The 17,352-nt window shown below is 44.7% G+C and overlaps 2 protein-coding genes across 3 annotated transcripts in view; both read left to right on the forward strand.

The window, feature by feature from the left end:
• CDS1 (CDP-diacylglycerol synthase 1) overlaps positions 1 to 7,338 on the forward strand; it is a 30,993-nt gene extending 23,655 nt beyond the window's left edge. The window contains exons 9-13 of the mRNA XM_051790965.1: positions 946 to 1,014; positions 1,914 to 2,066; positions 2,640 to 2,759; positions 4,729 to 4,832; positions 5,989 to 7,338. Of these exons, the coding sequence (XP_051646925.1) occupies positions 946 to 1,014; positions 1,914 to 2,066; positions 2,640 to 2,759; positions 4,729 to 4,832; positions 5,989 to 6,118 (576 nt within the window). The 3' untranslated portion in view covers positions 6,119 to 7,338. The remainder of the gene's footprint in view (positions 1 to 945; positions 1,015 to 1,913; positions 2,067 to 2,639; positions 2,760 to 4,728; positions 4,833 to 5,988) is intronic.
• Positions 7,339 to 11,582: 4,244 nt separating this feature from the next.
• On the forward strand, positions 11,583 to 17,000 carry LOC127472543 (uncharacterized). Of its 2 annotated transcripts, XM_051790968.1 has the most exons (5): positions 12,147 to 12,423; positions 12,554 to 12,871; positions 13,323 to 15,177; positions 15,327 to 15,632; positions 16,854 to 17,000. In XM_051790968.1, exons 1-3 carry the CDS (start codon positions 12,184 to 12,186, stop codon positions 14,091 to 14,093), a joined length of 1,329 nt encoding a protein of 442 aa, XP_051646928.1. In that variant the 5' UTR covers positions 12,147 to 12,183; the 3' UTR covers positions 14,094 to 15,177; positions 15,327 to 15,632; positions 16,854 to 17,000. The 2 variants fall into 2 exon arrangements, 1 of the variants encoding a protein (XP_051646928.1); XR_007905043.1 differs by lacking the exons at positions 12,147 to 12,423; positions 12,554 to 12,871 and adding an exon at positions 11,583 to 12,103 and having other exon boundaries at positions 14,853 to 15,177; positions 16,854 to 16,989.
• Positions 17,001 to 17,352: the final 352 nt, after the last annotated feature.

The following is a 17,352-nucleotide window of genomic DNA, read 5'->3' on the forward strand; positions in this document are numbered from 1 at the left end:
AAAACCCAAATTGACTACCCTCTTCCTGAAGATTTGTAAATGGAAACTGGGATTAATGTGAATGTAATATTGGCATTACAGGTAGTACAGTTCTAGTCTATTGCATCACTATTTATAATCACATTCTTTTTGGATTTCCTGTGCAGGTTTCACTGCATGCTTACTGCACAGAAACTAATTTGAAATAAGCCACTAGGGCATATATACCTGTTCTTCATTTGGTCTCATTGATGTAGCACTGTGAAGGGCTCAAGCATTAATCTTCCTATTCTAGTAGAATATGCAAGACCCCACAGAAACCTGTGAATTATTATTTTGATGATGTTGCCATGTTAAGTTTTGGGTATTTTAAGTTTTGGGTATTTAGTTGGTTCTGATATTAAACTGCTCCTAAATTGAAAATGTGATAGCATTTGGTGAAGAAAATAGCTTGCTACACTGGTCTCCCTAGTTATTTTCTGTATTAATTAGCCAGGCTGTATGCAGGAAGCTGGTGTGTCCTGAGGAGTGTCCTCAGCAGTAGTTGTGTCAGGCTTCTGGCACTATCTAAATGGGCACTTGCTTGCAGAGGTCTCCACAGAGCCAAGATATGCTCCTGCAGCTTTTCCAGTCTTCTGCTTGAAAGGAGCTCAGCTGCTTAGTCTGGGTCAGGTGCAGCCAGAGGCCAGCAGCAGCCTCCAGAGGCAGCAACACATGGGATGGGAACTCTCCCTTCCCACAGGCTGCACAGTGGCACCAAACTGTGGCTCTTTCCCTCCTTGCCTGGGACAGGTCCTAGACATACTCCTTTATCACAGCCAGCAGCTGCAGCTGCTGACATCCAGTTATTCCCCACATCCCTTTGAAAAACCACGTAGGAGCATAATTGTCACAAACAAGATCAAGAAATAGAGTAAAAAAGGGTTCAGTGATGCAACTGATGGACTAATTCTCTTTTGTGCCTAGCTGTCTCCCAAGAAGACCTGGGAAGGGTTCATTGGAGGCTTCTTTTCCACTGTCGTATTTGGATTTATTGTAAGTAACCACAGGACATTCATAGAACCATAAAATGGTTGTGGTTGGAAGGGACCTTAATGATCATCCTGTTCCAACCCTCCTGCCACGGGCAGGGGCACCTTCCACGTCCATCCAACCTGACCTTGAACATTTCTGGGGGTGGAAATTTCCTTGTATAGATTCAGTCTTTGTATTTTTACTTGAAGTAAGATTACTGATAAATTCGGTCATCTCAAACTGCTGAAAGCCTAGGAGTTAGAGGGTTTTTGGCTAGAGAATTCTGCCAATTCATAACTAGCTGGAAAGAGTAGGCAAGGCTTGCACCTCTCCTAAACAGGTTATATTGACCATTTTCTGCCCTTATTGTTACTATATCTGGAATAGTTATATCTGTGAGTTGCATCCCTATTTTGAAATTGAAGTTTATTCATAGTATTATTTATGCTTTGCAAAGTAGTACTTTTGTATTACATACTTTATAAAGGCATTTCTCCTGGAAAGCAGCTTACACTGATGATATGCATAGAAGATAATAACAGCATAAGTAACTGTTGCGATAACACCAAAATCAGCAATAACAATCAAACTTGGTAGAAGAGATAGTTCAAGTTTTAATAGGGAAGTGAACTGCAAAAAAATATGAGTAGCTAACATTTTGGGATTTTATAAAGCAGAAACATCCAGTAGATATGAATCTGAGAGATATGAAAAGGAAAACAATTTGGGAAATCATCACTAAGCGCACTGAACATCTGCCTTGTTGAGGCATTCTCCAGTTTAAACAGACTGATTTTACTCCTTCTTCTTAGAAAGGTTTTTATTACTCTGAGCTTGTGGTGACAAAGCCATTCATTAAAATATGATTTTTGAGTGTAACAACAAGTACCTAATTCAGGAGACCTTGTTTTGCTTTTCAGTTTTCCTATTTTTTGGCTCAACATCAGTACTTTGTCTGCCCTGTGGAATATAACAGTGAAACCAACAGATTTGTGACAGAGTGTGAACCTTCAGAGCTGTTTCAAATGAAGAAGTACTCTGTGCCACCATTGCTTCAGGCTGTGTTGGGATGGGTAAGTTAAAAAATAAAAAGGCTTTGGCTAAAATTGAAATCATACTTCCCAGCTTAAATGGGTTTCTAAACCATTTTAGAAGGGTATCTGAATGCAGGTAAGACTTGAAGGATAAGAACTGAATTGATACCATGACCCTCTCCATTGCTCATACACGGGAGGTGGTCACCCAAGAGCAATTGAAATGCACTGCTGGAGTCACCCCAGGGAACCTGCCTGTGTTCTCTTTGTGCTGGAAGTCGATGACAAACCTTATTTTTGAAGAGCAACCTTTGAATTTTTGTGGAAAGTGGGCTTAGGCTTGTTAAGGCCTGAATTAGTGGCAAGCTTAAATAAGCTCATAGAACTTAATTCTGTTTTCAACTAGTGTGTAACTGCCATTAGGAACAGACTTTTACTCTTTTCATCACCATAGCATTGTGTGTGTTAGTGCCATTACTTCCATGCTTAGAACTTAGAAGAACTACCAGCAATAGTTCCATGTAATGTACTCACCGACCCTTTAAAATGTGTAAGATTGAAATGCCTACAATCAAACATTCTGAAATACATTGTTAATTATTTTTCTTGCAGGAAACAGTGCATATGTACCCATTTCAGATGCACAGCTTTGCACTGTCAATATTTGCCTCATTAATTGGGCCATTTGGAGGATTCTTTGCCAGTGGATTTAAAAGAGCTTTCAAAATCAAGGTGTGTAATGAATCCTGTGAGATGGTTTTGTTTTGGTTTTCTCTTTGAATTAGATAAATTAGTGGAGTAGTGTTTGGGTTTTTTTTAAACAATTCGTTGTAGTACTTAGTGTTTCTACTAAGTTGTAATTATGTTTGAGCTGTTTTTTAGCATCAGAAGCAGGACTTAGTTTTATCAGAGAGATACATATGTGTGTGTGTGTGTGTTATTCTTCAAACTTTGCATGATCAGCATGTGACTTTAATGCTGGAAATCTAAGAATAATGTGGTTTTAGTTTGGTTGATAATTACTCTTCCAAGTCACATTGCAGAAGTGGTTTAGACAAGCAAGATGTGAGATATTATACTTGACATGAAAGGCAACCTGTAGATGCCTAAGAAGTGCTGACAGTGGTTTACCCTTCAGATTGTGGCTGGCTGTGTTTTAGCAGTGGTATTTGTGTGTTATGCAGATGCTGGTGTGTCAGGTTCACCAAAGCATGAGATGTTTGGCTGCCTTTGCCAATACGGTGCTGCCTTGTAACTAGTGTGTGTATTGGCAAATTCTGTGATGTACTAACCTCTGTTTATTGCAAGGTGTGAGCTGTTGCTTGTGGCAGTGTTGTCCCTGGCTGGTATTAAGTGGCAGTGGGAGTATGGGAAGAGGGCAGCCCCAAATTTTCTCCCGGCCTTCTTTATGTCTTGGTAGGACTGCTGTAAATCTTATCCTGTTGCTTGTCGTCATTCTTGTTGTTCTGTATGTCTGCCAGACTGGCATGTGTCTTTGCACAGAAGTGTATAAACCCCTCTGTTTGTGCTGAACTCCTGTACATGTGCTTGTATTTCCCCCTCTTTCTTATGCCGGTCCAAGCAGCTTGCCTGGCACTTTGTGAGCCACAGCCCCGTGCGCTGCTGTACCTGTGAGTCCAGGGAGCAGAAGACTGTGTGTGTGAAGAAGGGATTTTGGGGGAAAATTAATGCTTCTGAAAAGCAGCACGTATTCTCAAAAGTAGTATGTTAAAAAGTAGATTCTTTTAAAACCTCTGGGCCCAAGGTGATGACCAAAGGACTGTTGGGAAGTCAAGGTTAATGTGGAATTGCTACTGAAGACAGTGTGTAGGTGAGGTTAGACACTCCATGCTTGCCCAGCACTGGAGGGCTGGTGTGGCACAGGCATAGGATGAGTTTAACTTGCTGGCAGTTGCCCCACATGACTAAGGGTTTTCACCCCAAGAGTGCACAAGTGAGCGTGGATGACTAAAAGGATGTATGAGGGTATTTTGATTGATAAAGCTGTTCTACAGACAGGATCAGGTAACACAAAAATAGTGTATCGAGCTTTGTTTGCACCAGGAATATATTTTTTTAGGTAGCAATGATTTTTTCACAACAGGGTTTTTTGATTCTGTTAAATATATTTATATTGCATGCACACATTATGGTTTTTAACTGTGGTTACCAAGAACCCAGTGAGAAAAAGGGCAGGTGACTGGGCAGGACTGGAGAGTCCTCAAGTTACTGCTTCTCTTGCAGCAAATATACGTTACCTGGTAACAAGTGCTTCAGCAATACCTACCAGTAGAGGATAAAGCAATAAAGGTATTAAAGAGGAGAATTAGATTCTGGAGAGGCAAGAAACGACAGCCATTAGCTTAAGAGGCTCGCCACAAAATGAAGTATGTATAGGCACACAAGTGTTCTCAGCACTGCCACACACTTGCACCTGACCTACCGCTGTCCTCTTGTGCGATACTGTGGACAAGTTGTTTCATCTCTTCTTTTTCTTCTCATCCCCTGATTCACCTTTGCGGTTAAAAACTCCTTTAGCAAAGGAGCCTCTTGCTAACTTTTGGCTCAGTGCAGTGAAAACATAGCTTACTTGCAGCCCTACTGTGCTGCTTCCAAGTGACACATCGTTAGCGTGTTTCATCGGAACCACTGACCATCTTTTCTTTTTTTTTTTTCCCCTCCCATCCTTCACACCCAAAAGGATTTTGCAGACACAATCCCTGGGCATGGTGGGATAATGGATCGCTTTGATTGTCAGTACCTGATGGCCACTTTTGTTCATGTCTATATCACCAGTTTCATAAGGTATGGGCTTTTTACAATGTTAACTCCTTAAGCATGTATAGCATATTTCTATAATGAATTTATAGGAGTTATTTTAGCATAGCAGAGATTGCAGGTTTCTAAATATGATTTATGCAATATTTCAAATACAGAACTATTAAGAAAACATACGTCACTGCCTAGGATTTGTGTCAGGTTCAAGCTATGCCCTAATGTTTTCATGACTGCTCTGAAAGGTAACCCATGTATCCAAAATACCAGAAAGTTTTATGTAGCAGCCTACTAGCAGTTTTATTATAATTTACTGACTACAGGAAGGTATAGGATCACAGTTTCAGGCAGGAGAGTTGTGCAGCATCTGCTTTTCCTGTGCCGTTCCTTAATAGCCTGTAGGTTGCAGGACTGCAGTTCTTCCTGTAAGTTTCAGTATTTCTCAGCTGCTTGGCTTGGGATGTTTAAGATGAAAATGCAATGGTTAAAGAAAGGAGACAACTTCTTAAAAATCCTGCTTATCTTTCCTGAACTGCACCAGTTTTCAAGAAGAAATCATGGGAATCACAATTCTCTTACTGTAGTCATTTTAGTTTCTAGGGCAGAGGTGGGTCAAGGAGCCAAACTGACACAAACCCTTAGTTTTCTAAGTGCATATGATAACATGTAAATGCATATCAGCAACATATTCTTTGCTTTATATTTGGTTCATCTTAGTAGACTGTAACTAGGTGGCTAGCTAAAAATGAGGCTGATATTTAGAAAAGCTTGGTTTAATTCGCAGTTTTCTTTACTAACTTGGCCAACTTCCCATTTAGTTCAGTAGTACACAGCTTATCTGGCTGGCAACAGATACTAAACGAAAAAAGATCTGTTGATGAAAAACTCTGATACAGTGATTAAGGATGAATCAGTGAGTCTTGTCATAAGTCTTCTCAGTATCCCCATTTGACAGCAAATAGAAATGCTTTTAGTTTCTGTTCACATTGAGCTAACAGTATGCTCTCCCAGTAATGCTAGCCCATGCATCCTGAGGAGGTAGACTGGGAGGAATCCATAACTCGGTGTCCTCTAAAAAGGGAAGGCATTGTTTGTGCAGTAAGAGAAAAATGGAAAGCTATCTAAAAAGATTCTTCAGAGTTGCAGTCACAAAAAAACCCAAACATTTCTTTTTTTTCATTGACAGGGGTCCAAATCCCAGCAAATTACTGAAACAGCTGTTGATACTTCAGCCTGAGCAACAATTAAGTGTATATAAAACCCTGAAATCTCACCTCGTTGAAAAAGGGATTCTTCAGCCATCTCTGAGAGGGTAGTTTGTTAAAACAGAGGACTAGAAGAAAACTTCATTTACGAGAAGCCTGTGGAAAAGCATTGCAAAGGTGCACATAAATAATAGCTATAGGAAGAGTAGTTTGTGGTCTGGAAAAGGTGAATGTTTCCTGAAATGAATGTGAATACTATGACTTCTTACTAGGACACTAAAGATCTCTTACTCCTAAAATAATTCAAATGCTTACAAAGTAACAGTTCACATGCTGCGTGTTTTAGTTCCTGAGGTGGATGGGAGCAGTCTTCCTCCAGCACCCAACCTGACAGTCTTTGTAGTTAAGGAAGAAAAATAATGAAATTCACTGTAAGTTTTTAATGAGTTATTTAAAACTGTATATCTTAGGAACACCTTTTTGGTCTCCAGTGGTTCCTGAAGTGTGAACATATGAGGCAGGCAGTAACTTCTATGTAGGCTGGTGCTGAAATTCCTGTTGGCCAGAAAACACTTGTTAGCCTGGTCAAAGTAGTACTTACAGCCTGCTGTATTGGACTACTTGTTTTTTCTAAACCATTATGAAGGTTAAGCCTACCTCTGTTTTTAATTTAGCAGCTTTCTTATGAAACCATTTCATGCTTTCAAGAGAAAAGTACATTCATTGAAATATAGCTGGGCAGTTTGGGCTGGGGAACTACTATTTTTTCTGGTTAGTGTTACACATTATAAACAATTGTGTACATCCAGGAGTAGAGATTACCTGAGAAAATAGAATTCTCCTACCAGTAAACGGATCAGGGAGAATCTGGAGTTTAAGTCCTTGGTTTCCATGGCCTGGTCAGTGTCTGAAGACAGTAATTCAAGCCTTATTCCTTGTGCCTCTTAACTGCTGTGTAGAATCGGGGTATTTCCTTCTTTTTAAAAGCACTTTGAGGTCCTGAGTAAAAAGTGAAGTTTAAGTCCTATGTATAAATGTGTTTCTCAGTGAAGGCAGAAACTGTTAGCTCCTGAATGTGCACAGTGCAAGACAGGATGCATGGTTCTTCTGCTGTTATCATTTATTAAGAAGATCCTCAAGCAAGCTTGGGTAACCACAGAGGGGTTTGAATGGAGAATTTTTATAGAAAGCAGCTATTCGGTTGACTTAGGGGGTATATGAGGAGCATTAATGCTCTATAATTCTCAATCCTAGTTGTTTTATAACTTTTTTCATCATGTGACATGTCTTGATGCAAATAAAAATATGAACCTTTTTTGAAATGACAAAAATTACTCCTGTACAAAGAAAAAGCACAAATGCCAATTTTGTTTTCATATACTGTAACTTGATACAATTTCATTTTTCCAGCTCACTGTAAATAATTTCCTCCTGCGGTGAACGTACCGAGGCCACATCTCTGTGTGTGTGTGTGTGTGTGTGTGTGTGTGTGTGTATATATAAATTATTAAAAGATGTATGTATATATATTAAAGATTAAAATTTTAAAAGGTTGGTGCTACTTGAGGATGCAACCGTGGAAAAAATCACTTGGGTGGGTCATAAGCCATATCTATAAAATTCAAACTGCTTTTTGTTGAGCACCATGTAGCTGAGACCACCGTGCACTCTGTTTTGCCCTTGGGCCATGGTACCGTGTGTATGGAAAAGCACCCATGTACATTGAACAAAATCCAGGCCTAAAGCAATTCCTGTTGATGTCAGGTATTTGACAGAATTGAATTATGTCTGACCTGGAGATTGCAGTACTGTGTTGAAAGAACACTCCAAGAGGTGAAAAATGCCACCTGCTGTTTGTCCATCAATGGCTGTGTGACTTGGCTTGTTAATTGGAGGGAACTGAAATTCAGCTCTTACTCAGGATAGGGCATAACCTGAAGGTAAAAGGTAGCACAGCTACCTTTGGAAATGTGCTTTAAAAAGAAGGGAAGGGAAAATGAGGTGGTGACCAAAGTAGAATACCTGCAAAACTAGCTTTTAGATGAGGCTTTGGTTATGTATGGGACTTTGGTAGACATTATGATAAAACGCAGCCATACTGGAGCTAGCATATCTTTATCCTGGGTATTAAAAAAAAATCTAAATATTTAAAAATTATATAGAGAATATATATATATATATATATATAAGGGTAATTGTTACTTCAGAAACTTGAAATTTTTAGTGTACTTTTATAGCATGTATGATAAGAAAGTTAAAATATATTTTAGTATTTAATACAAAAACATTTGAAATTAATTGCTATCTATGTGCACGATAGAAAATTCGACACTGCAGTTCTGCTTTTCAATGTTAAAATGAAGAAGGGATGAAATGTGAACTCAGTCATCAATTTTTTAGATAGAGTAATAGCTTCCTGCTGGCTTAGGCTTGGTGTAAATAAAGCTGAGCAGGACCTGTCACTATGAGGTGACAACTACACTTGGTTACTACACAGAGCATTTACCCCACTTGCCACTTCTGTTAGTTCAAGCATTGCAACATCAGAAACAGGAAAGTCTAACTTTTTACACCAGTGCTTCTTTTCACTTACACTTTTGTCCCAAGTTGTTATAATTACCCACTGAGCAAAAAAGAAAACTGTATATTATGTAAATATTGTAAATGGTATGAGCATATAACGTCTGTTTTAGTTTGACTGTTTCAATCTTTCATTGAAGCAGGCATTGTAAAAAAATAAATAAATAAATAAAATTGTGACAGAAATCCTCCAGTCTTGTATTTCCTATAGCATGCACAGTGGGTGGAGATTTCTTAACAAGAATTTATATTCCTTTACGTTATTCTTTAAATTTGTGTTCGTAATAGAAAAGCCTGCTATTAATTTCCTACCTTTTGCCCCTCAAGGCTTCAGACCATCCTTGTTTGTTGCTGAACTTGTACAATGTGTTTCATGTCTAAAGATATGCAAGCTTTTCCATCTTTTCCAAAAGGTGCTCATTTCCACAATACTGACACAGGCCTATCAGTATTGACCGTGTGTGGTGATGATGGGGCGGCAGCTGGCAGCTACCTCTCCCCAGCTTTCCTGTTCCTTCCTTTTAAGTCTTGGATCTGAGGCCCTTCATCTCCTGCGACCTCAAACAAGCCAGGTAAGAAATGCATCTCATTTCTAAATTACAAAGAAGACTAACATCTGTTAAATACTCACTATCAGCAAATCCTGCATGTGCTACACACCTCCTCGGATTTTAGAAAACTTGTGGAGAAGCACAGAGCTTTCCTGTGGTCTGCCTCCACTTTTTAATTGTCTTCTGAGGAAAAGAAGGGGAAAGTTAGAAGTGAGTTTTCTTCTGCCAGACAGATAACATTTGGACTATTACTTGCACAGAGTCCCTTTGTCCAGATTGTACTAGTACTGGTACATAGCTGAGTTACAATTACTCTTTCTCTTGCAAATAGTTTCCCAATTATAAAATGGATATAATGGATATTCAGTTCCTTCTTTAGCAATTTGAAGTTGCATGAACTGAGGCACAAGTCCTGTATCTGACAGGAATCAGGATCACCCATAAAGTATCATTTAGGTTGAAAATGCCTTTGAGATCACAGAGTCAAGCCATAAACCCAGCACTCCAAGTCCTCCATTAATGTACTGCTGAATACTAAAGACACTATGATTTGTTCATGGCATACATATTGCACCCCGACTTCCCAACACTGATGCTTGTTCTGTGAATTACAGGGACATGTTTAACTCTCTAAAGGAAGAGGTGAGAAAGACTGGTATTATTAGGATTTTGTTAGCACGAACATACTGTTTGCAAGCGAGTGTGAAAAGGCAACATATTTTCATAGGGCAGCCAAGGTGTAAAGCTTCAGCTCGGTTTAATTGCCACCAATTGACTTGCACTTGCCTGTGTGGACATGCAATAGCAGCAGTTTGCTTCCTTGAGTGGTTGCCGCTCCTGTGTGAAGTGACTGGGCCAGCTGCCCCTGGCTCAGCAAGGACTCGAGTTTTGCACTAATCCCACACACAGCTTTCACAGCAGGAGGCTGTGTTTTCGCTTCTACTGTTAGGACCCTCCTCTTTGATTGCAGGAAATTAAATACTTGTGCTATCTGGCAGAAATCGTGCACACCTCTAATGAAAACATACCAAGAGCCCCAATTGCTCAATTGTGGTTTATATTACCTACCGAACTGTGGCTTATCATTGGGGGTTGTATGTACTTGAAGGGTGTGTTAAGCTCTGCAAACTTTGACCTTGTTTCTGGTCTGACAAAATATGATACAAACATAGCCTATCCCAGAACAGTCAGAAGCAAGCTCTGCCAGACTCCCTGCTGTGCCATGTCTAGCTGCACCAAAACAAGTATTAGGAATAAATAAAAAGATGTTCTTGCAAAGTTTGCAGTATGGTTGCATTTGGTGGTGGGAAGTGACAAGTTACTGGTTGTTCAGTGGTCAGTTACAGAGAGGTGCAGTTTGCCCAGAAACAAGGGGATCTATCAGCAGCAAAGGATCAATAACCTCCATTTTGAAAATGCTGGGAACCCTTCCCTAAATGGGGGTCGCATTGTAGGCGTGTCGGGAAGGCTGTAACTCAGCCAATGGGAGTACCCTCCTGGTAGGGGAGGCCTGATCCCTCTCACTGCCTGTCTTGCTGAAGCCTTGTGTGAGTCTGTGTGTGAGCAGTTGCCTGCGCTGGGTCGCTGGAGAAATCAGGGCTTTCCTTTGGTACAGATCTTCCTAGGACCCCACCTGAGTAAGAGACCAGGCTCTAAGCCTGGCCGGACCTCAGTCAAGGAGCACAAACAACTTTTTCTAATGGAACTGTTGCACATGGGGAGCTTGTAGCACACACCAGGTAAATTAACATGGGTTTTATGTGCTGGAGGAGAGAAAAACATGTTTATCTTGAACACAGCCAGAGAGAGACCAACTCTAAGAGACTCATAAGCAGAAAATGAAGGTGGGGTGCTGCTGTTCCTGAGCAAGTCCTTGACCAGCACAGGGGTGAAACCCTGAAAACAGTTTTTTTAGGGAGACACTAGGGCAGTGCAGAGGAAACATGAGAGCCAATGGCCTGGGCTGAGCGAGTGTGAACCAGGGTACCCATGGCCAGGCAGCAACTCTCTCAAGGCATCAGCCAATTGAAAGAAAACCAGGATTTCTTGCAAAAGGACCTCCTGGAAGCATAAGATTTCAGTCACACAGAATCACAGAATCATGAGGGTTGGAGGGGAACTCTGGAGATCATCTAGTCCAACCATCTTGCCAAGGCAGGGTCATCTGGAGTAGGTTGCATATGAATGCATCCAGGTGGTTTTGGAATGTTTCCAGAGAGGGAGAATCAACAACTGCCCTGGGCAACCTGTTACAGGGCTCTGCCACCCTCAGTGTAAAGATGTTCTCCCCCATAGTGAGGAAAAACTCCTCAAGAAATGCCTCTCTCTCATTTTTCTTCAATAAAACTCTCAATTTAGCCTATTTAACTGAGTTCTGTGCACACCAGTAGTGGATACAAAAATAAAAGTCTCTGAAAAGGTAAAATTTTGAATTTCTGAGGATATTTTTATTACCTCTAAGTAGGTGACAGCTACTGCAGGTATAAGAGCTACCAGCAACATGCAGCGCCTGAGGAGAGCCTGGGCCAGGCCTCGTCCTTCCACGGGGACAGGCTGCCACCACTCCCTGGCCAACAGAGCTTGCAGAGCACCAGGAGCCACCTGGTGGCACTCAACCATTGTGCCAAGCAAGATGGAGCCTCTGCAGGAACTGGAGATGAGTGGCCAGGCCCGCCTGAAGCTCAGGTTCTGTGGAGCAAAGATGCCCTGCCATGGCAGCAGGACAGCCTGGAGGGGAAGGAGATCTCACAGCAGGAGGACGAGAACCACTTTGCCTCCCTGACGTGGCTTGATGACAGACCTGGACAGGATGGGATGGCATCAGACGAAACAGGGGGATGAGCCTCCCTCTGCCTGGGGCCACCCGCTGCATTGCACTGCTGCAGCCCCATCATTTCCAACAGCCCTGTCCCAGCAGCTTATAGTTCTTCTATCTGGTTGAGCTATAAGAATGAAGGCCTAGAAGGTTTTTCTAAAGTTTCTCATCTCTGCAGTGGAACAGGTGCACTCGCAGCAGGGTGTGGGGTGAGCTGTCGGGGCTTTGTGATGCAGGGCTGCCTTGTGCCCAGAGACCACTGTGACACGGCGGCCAGCCTCCCTGGCCGTGGGGGGATTGAAGGAGCCCTGGGCTGTCCAGTGCCAGGAGAGCAGCTCCTGCAGGAGGCAGCATCTCCCCTGGGTGCTTTGGCATGTCTGTGCCAGAGGATTCCAAAAACAGACATGGAGAAGGTTTGCGAGAATGCAAATTCCCAGCCGCTCGAGGAGAGCCTGGAGACAAGGCGCCAAGTGAGGGATGGGGCAAGAGGGAGAGGCTGCTGGTGGGAAAGGGTTGGGGCAGGGCTTGCTGGCTTTGGGGGATGCTGTGCCAAGGCAGCTGCCTCTGTGCCATACCACCTCCTCCATTTCCTTCCCGCAGGTGAGCAACACCCAGCAACATGCAGCGCCTGAGGAGAGCCTGGGCCAGACCTCGTCCCTCCATGGGGACAGGCTGCCACCACTCCCTGGCCAACAGAGCTTGCAAAGCACAGGCAGCCCCCCAACCACTGCGCCAAGCAAGATGGAGCCTCCGCAGGGGTTAGAGAGGAGCCGCCCAGCCCGCCCCCAGCTCAGGGCTTCATATGGCAAAGCCGACCTGCCATGGCAGCTGCACAGCCTGGAGGAGAAGGAGGTCCCACAGCAGGAGGGCCAGGACCATCTTGCCTCCCTGATATGGCTTGATGGTAGAGCCGGGCAGGTAATTGCTGAGGATGGGATGGGATGGCATTAGAAGGGACACAGGGATGAGCCTCCCTCTCCTGGGGCCAGCCACTGCACTGCACCGCTGCAGCCCCATCATCTCCCACAGCCCTGTCCCAGCAGCTCCTGCTGCCAGCTGCCCGGCATGCATTTGCTGGGGGTAACCAGGAGACCTTGACAAAGCACAGAACCACAGAATCCTTAGGGTTGCAAGGGCCCTCTGGAGATCATCCGCTCCAACCTCCCTGCCAAGCCTCAGGCTCACCTGTGGCACGTCACACAGCGATGCGTCCAGGGAGCTTTAGAATGCCTCTGGAGATGGAGATTCCAGCACCTTCCTGGGCAGCCTGTGCCAGTGCTCTGCCACCCTCAGTGTCAAGAAGTTCGTCCTCCTCACGTTGAGGGAGATCTCCTCAAGAAATGTCCCTCTCTCCTTTCTCATCTGCCAGGGAAACCCAAAGTTGGACGTTGAGAAGCCAGAGCTGACAGGCCTGGAGGGACTGGAAGCCATCCTAGGCCAGCAGAAGGTGCTGGAATGGCTTGAAGCCCATTTCCCCACTGAGACCTGGGCCTTGGCCACAAAGGGTGAAGACTGGGACTACACGATTGACAAAGGGCTGTCCCGTGGGCTGCGGCAAAAGGACCTCGAACATCCAGTGTCTCCAGCTCCACCTGGTCCCAACAACACCAAGGATGAGCCAGCCATGTACCAGAGTCCAGTGCTGCCTCAGTGGGGACAGGCCTGGCCCAGCCGTCCCAGAGAGCAGCAGCCAGGCCAGGCCAGCACTGCCACAACCACCATCACTGGCTATGCACTGCAGGCTCTTCCCTGGGAAGAGCCCTTGGTGCCGGCGCTGCAGGCAGGAGCTTACCTGTTGCCCGCACAACCCCTTGGCCATGGAGCTCCTTCTCCCGCGGCTACTGATGGCCCGGCGCGACAGCAGCAACGCTCCCTCTTCGGGAGGGTGCTCAGGGCTGTGTGCAGGCTGTTCCTTGGAACCTGTGTGCCACCAGAGCAGGAGCAGCAGCGCCGGGCTGCCAGCGCCAGGAAGGTGCCTGGAGGTGATCGTGCTGAGCCTCAGCAGTGTCCGGCTGAGAACGTGGCACAGGGAGGCACCCGAGCCATGGCTGCAGGGACGGCGCCTCAGGCATTTGGCTGCTGCCCCAAGCGCACCCTGCCAGACTGGGCTTACCCAGTGATTCCTGTGACCAGCCTATGATTCCCCTAGAGACACCTTAGGACTGAGGCTGGTTCACATTTTTATCACAGTTTGACAATAGATAGATAGATTATACAGATAAGTAGATAGATAAATAGATAGATAGGCATCAATAGATTATAATTTTTTTTCAATAAAAGCTTCGATATCACCCAAATTCCTGAGTTGTGTGCATACGAACAAATGGATTCAAATACGAAACGCTGAGATGAAGTCCATTTGTGAATTCCAGAGGGAATTTTTATTGCCTTTAAGCAGGTGACAGCTACTGCAGGTAGAAGAGCTCTCATTCCTCTGGTCCTTATATCTGTCTAAGATATAAGAATCATAAAATAGAATGGTTTTCTGTAGTTTCTTAGATCTGCAGACCCAGGGTTTCACTGAACAATATTGGATGTCTTCCCCTGCCTTTTCGACCAGAAGCCATATCTTTCTTCTTGGAAGTCAGCGAGTCACTTGCCACCAGCACTGGCAATGATGCAAGGGGGTACCAAATAACATCAGGCTATGGCCACATCTCCTCAACTACACCACTTCATGGCTAATGGAAAAAAACTAAGCCTTTCATGGCAGGAACCAGGACAGTTGTGCACATTCAAAAAAGGTATTCAAACACAAAAAGGGGAGATATAGTCCTCGTTTAAATTTCAGAGGATATTTTTTATTTCCTCTGAGCAGGCCAAAGCTACTGCAGCTAGAAGAGCTCTCTTTCTTGTAGTTCTTCTATCTGGTTGAGCTATAGGAATGAAGGCCTAGAAGGTTTTTCTGAAGTTTCTTGTCTCTGCCATGGCACACCTGCACTGGCAGCAGAGTGTGGGGTGAGCTGTCGGGGCTTTGTGACACAGGGTTGCCTCGTGCCCAGAGACCACTGTGACACAGCAGCCAGCCCCCCTGGCCGTGGGGGGATTGAAGGAGCCCTGGGCTACCCAGTGCCAGGAGAGCAGCTCCTGCAGGAGGCAGCATTTCCCTGGGTGCTTTGGCACATCTGTGGCACTGAATGTCAAAGACAGACATGGAGAATCTTTTGGAGAACACCAAGTCCCAGACCTTCAAGGGGCTGCTGAGCCTGGCGAAGAGGTGCCAGGTCTGGGACGGGGCAGGAAGGAGAGGCCTGTGGGATGAGGCCACATGGAGCTGCCTTGGGGCAAGGGTAGGGCTTGCTGGCACTGGGGGGACACTCTGCCAAGGCAGCTGCCTCCATCTCATGCCTCCTTCTCCTCTTCCTTCCCACAGGTGGGCCACAGGCAGCAAGATGCAGCACCTCGGGACAGCCAGCGCAAGGCCTCATCCCTCCATGGGGACAGGATACCACTCATTCCCTGCTCACAGGGCTTGCAGGATGCTGGGAGGCAGCCTCCACAGGGGCTGGAAAGGAGAGGCCGGGCTCGCCCCAGGCGCAGGGCTCCACGGAGGAATGCCTTCCTGCAGTGGCAGCAGGGCACCCTGGAGGAGAACTCGTGCAGCAGGGATGTGAGGAGTGGCTTGCAGCCCTGACATGGTCTCAGCTGGTCTCAGCTGCTTAATGACACAGACGGTCAGGTGAGGGCTAAGGACAGGATGGGATGGCATGGGACAGGATGGGAGGAGGGAATGAGCCTCCTTCTGCCTTGCACCAACCACTGCACCACACCACTGCTGCGCCATCACCTCCTGCAGCCCTGTCTGTTATGACATGGGTGAGAATAACCCAGGTTCTTGCTAATAGATCTCTTGGGGAGGATTAGAGTGAAATGACACTGAATGATCCATGTTTGTAAATATGTATATATATATATATATAGGGTTTATTTTAGAAGAATTTGGTTGCAATGGAAATCAGATATGTAGATATTTTGGTTATTATTATCCATAGTAATATAGCAATATGAAAGCATAAAAATATTACTCAGGAAAATGTATAAAGGAAAAGAAAGAAAGAGAGAAAGACAGAGAGAGAGAAAAGAGTTCACAGTCACCACCTATGGATCTGTGATGAGCCTTGATTGTTGCAATTTAGTTGTCCAGTGGTTGAAGTGATGGTTGCAGTCCGGATCCATTGGATGGTGGGGGAAGAAGCCCTCGAAACACAATACCTTTAGGTTCAGGAGGGAAGGCCCTGGCATCTCCCCTACAGGGGAGTTCACACTGTCTCTTTCATCAGACTTTGGATCTGTTGCCACGCTTTTTGGGTCATGGTGGAAGGCCTCAGGGATAGGTCTGGGAGGCACTTGGGGGTCTTTGATGGTTTATGACCCCTGCTCAGCTGCCTCTCATGTTGTCAGTGCAGTTGAGCCAGTAAAACCCCATCAGACCTTCCTCAGGGGCAGGGGGAGAGTTTTACAACTGAGCAGAGGATAATTGCCACTAGAAACAGCACCATCTTGTCTTTGCAGTGTTTGAGCCTCCCCCTGCCCACCAAAATCAGCCAGAGCTGATTTTCAACATGGCTGTTGAGAATGGCTTTCTTAGTAGATACATTCTTATCCCCACAGGCTTGTGTACTTCCCTTTAGATCTGAGATATCTGGACAATAGTACCACCTTTATCTTATCTCAAGTTCCCTTTAAGTGGCTTAACTCACAGACCAGTTCCCCTCAGAAGGCATCTTTGGGGAGGGTGGGCTTTGGTGGTCGAAGATGAGCAGTTTCTCTTTGCATAGTTTGCTACAGTGGACAAAATTCCTTTGGTGATTTTAACAATGTTTAAGCCATTAACTGTAACATTTCAGTCTCTCACACCACCCCATGGCTTAAACATTTTAACAAAGTGTTTCTTTCCTAGGAACGCTTCCTCAGTTTACAGGTTGTCCACGAAGATGATGAAGAATTGATAGAAAGAAAAGACAAGAACAGGAGAAGCAATAAAATGAGTGATCATACAGTGTATAATGACTATCCCAATCATTAAAAATGCAAATCTAGTTGCAATTATTAAGCCAATTCTCATTTGTTACTGTCCCCATCCCATGAATCCCAAGGATCGGAGTCTTCTTTAATGGATAGTGGGTGTAAGGGATTCCATAATACTGTGTTTGTTGGATATGGGCCCAAAATGTTTTGAAATTAGCCATAGAATCACATATTGGATCCTGATTGGGCCACAGGCAGCAACATGCAGCGCTTCAGGAGAGCCTGGGCCAGGCCTCATCCCTCCACAGGGACAGGCTGCCACTGCTCCTCAGCCAACAGAGCTTGCAGGGCACCAGGAGCTACCCAACCATTGTACCAAACAACATGGAGCCTCTGCAGGGGCTGGAGAGGAGTGGCCAGACCCTCCCCAA

Source organism: Manacus candei, unplaced genomic scaffold (assembly GCF_025592945.1).
Source record: "Manacus candei isolate 608988 ecotype Guabito, Panama unplaced genomic scaffold, ASM2559294v1 h1tg000028l, whole genome shotgun sequence".
NCBI lineage: Eukaryota > Metazoa > Chordata > Aves > Passeriformes > Pipridae > Manacus > Manacus candei.

Bases quoted from the DNA above. Each gene is read 5' to 3' on its own strand.
- LOC127472543 (XM_051790968.1), top strand. From the start codon at position 12,184: ATGCAGGGCTGCCTTGTGCCCAGAGACCACTGTGACACGGCGGCCAGC. The intron at 12,424-12,553 runs GTGAGGGATGGG...TCCTTCCCGCAG, and splicing joins GCCTGGAGACAAGGCGCCAA to GTGAGCAACACCCAGCAACA. The intron at 12,872-13,322 runs GTAATTGCTGAG...CTCATCTGCCAG, and splicing joins TTGATGGTAGAGCCGGGCAG to GGAAACCCAAAGTTGGACGT.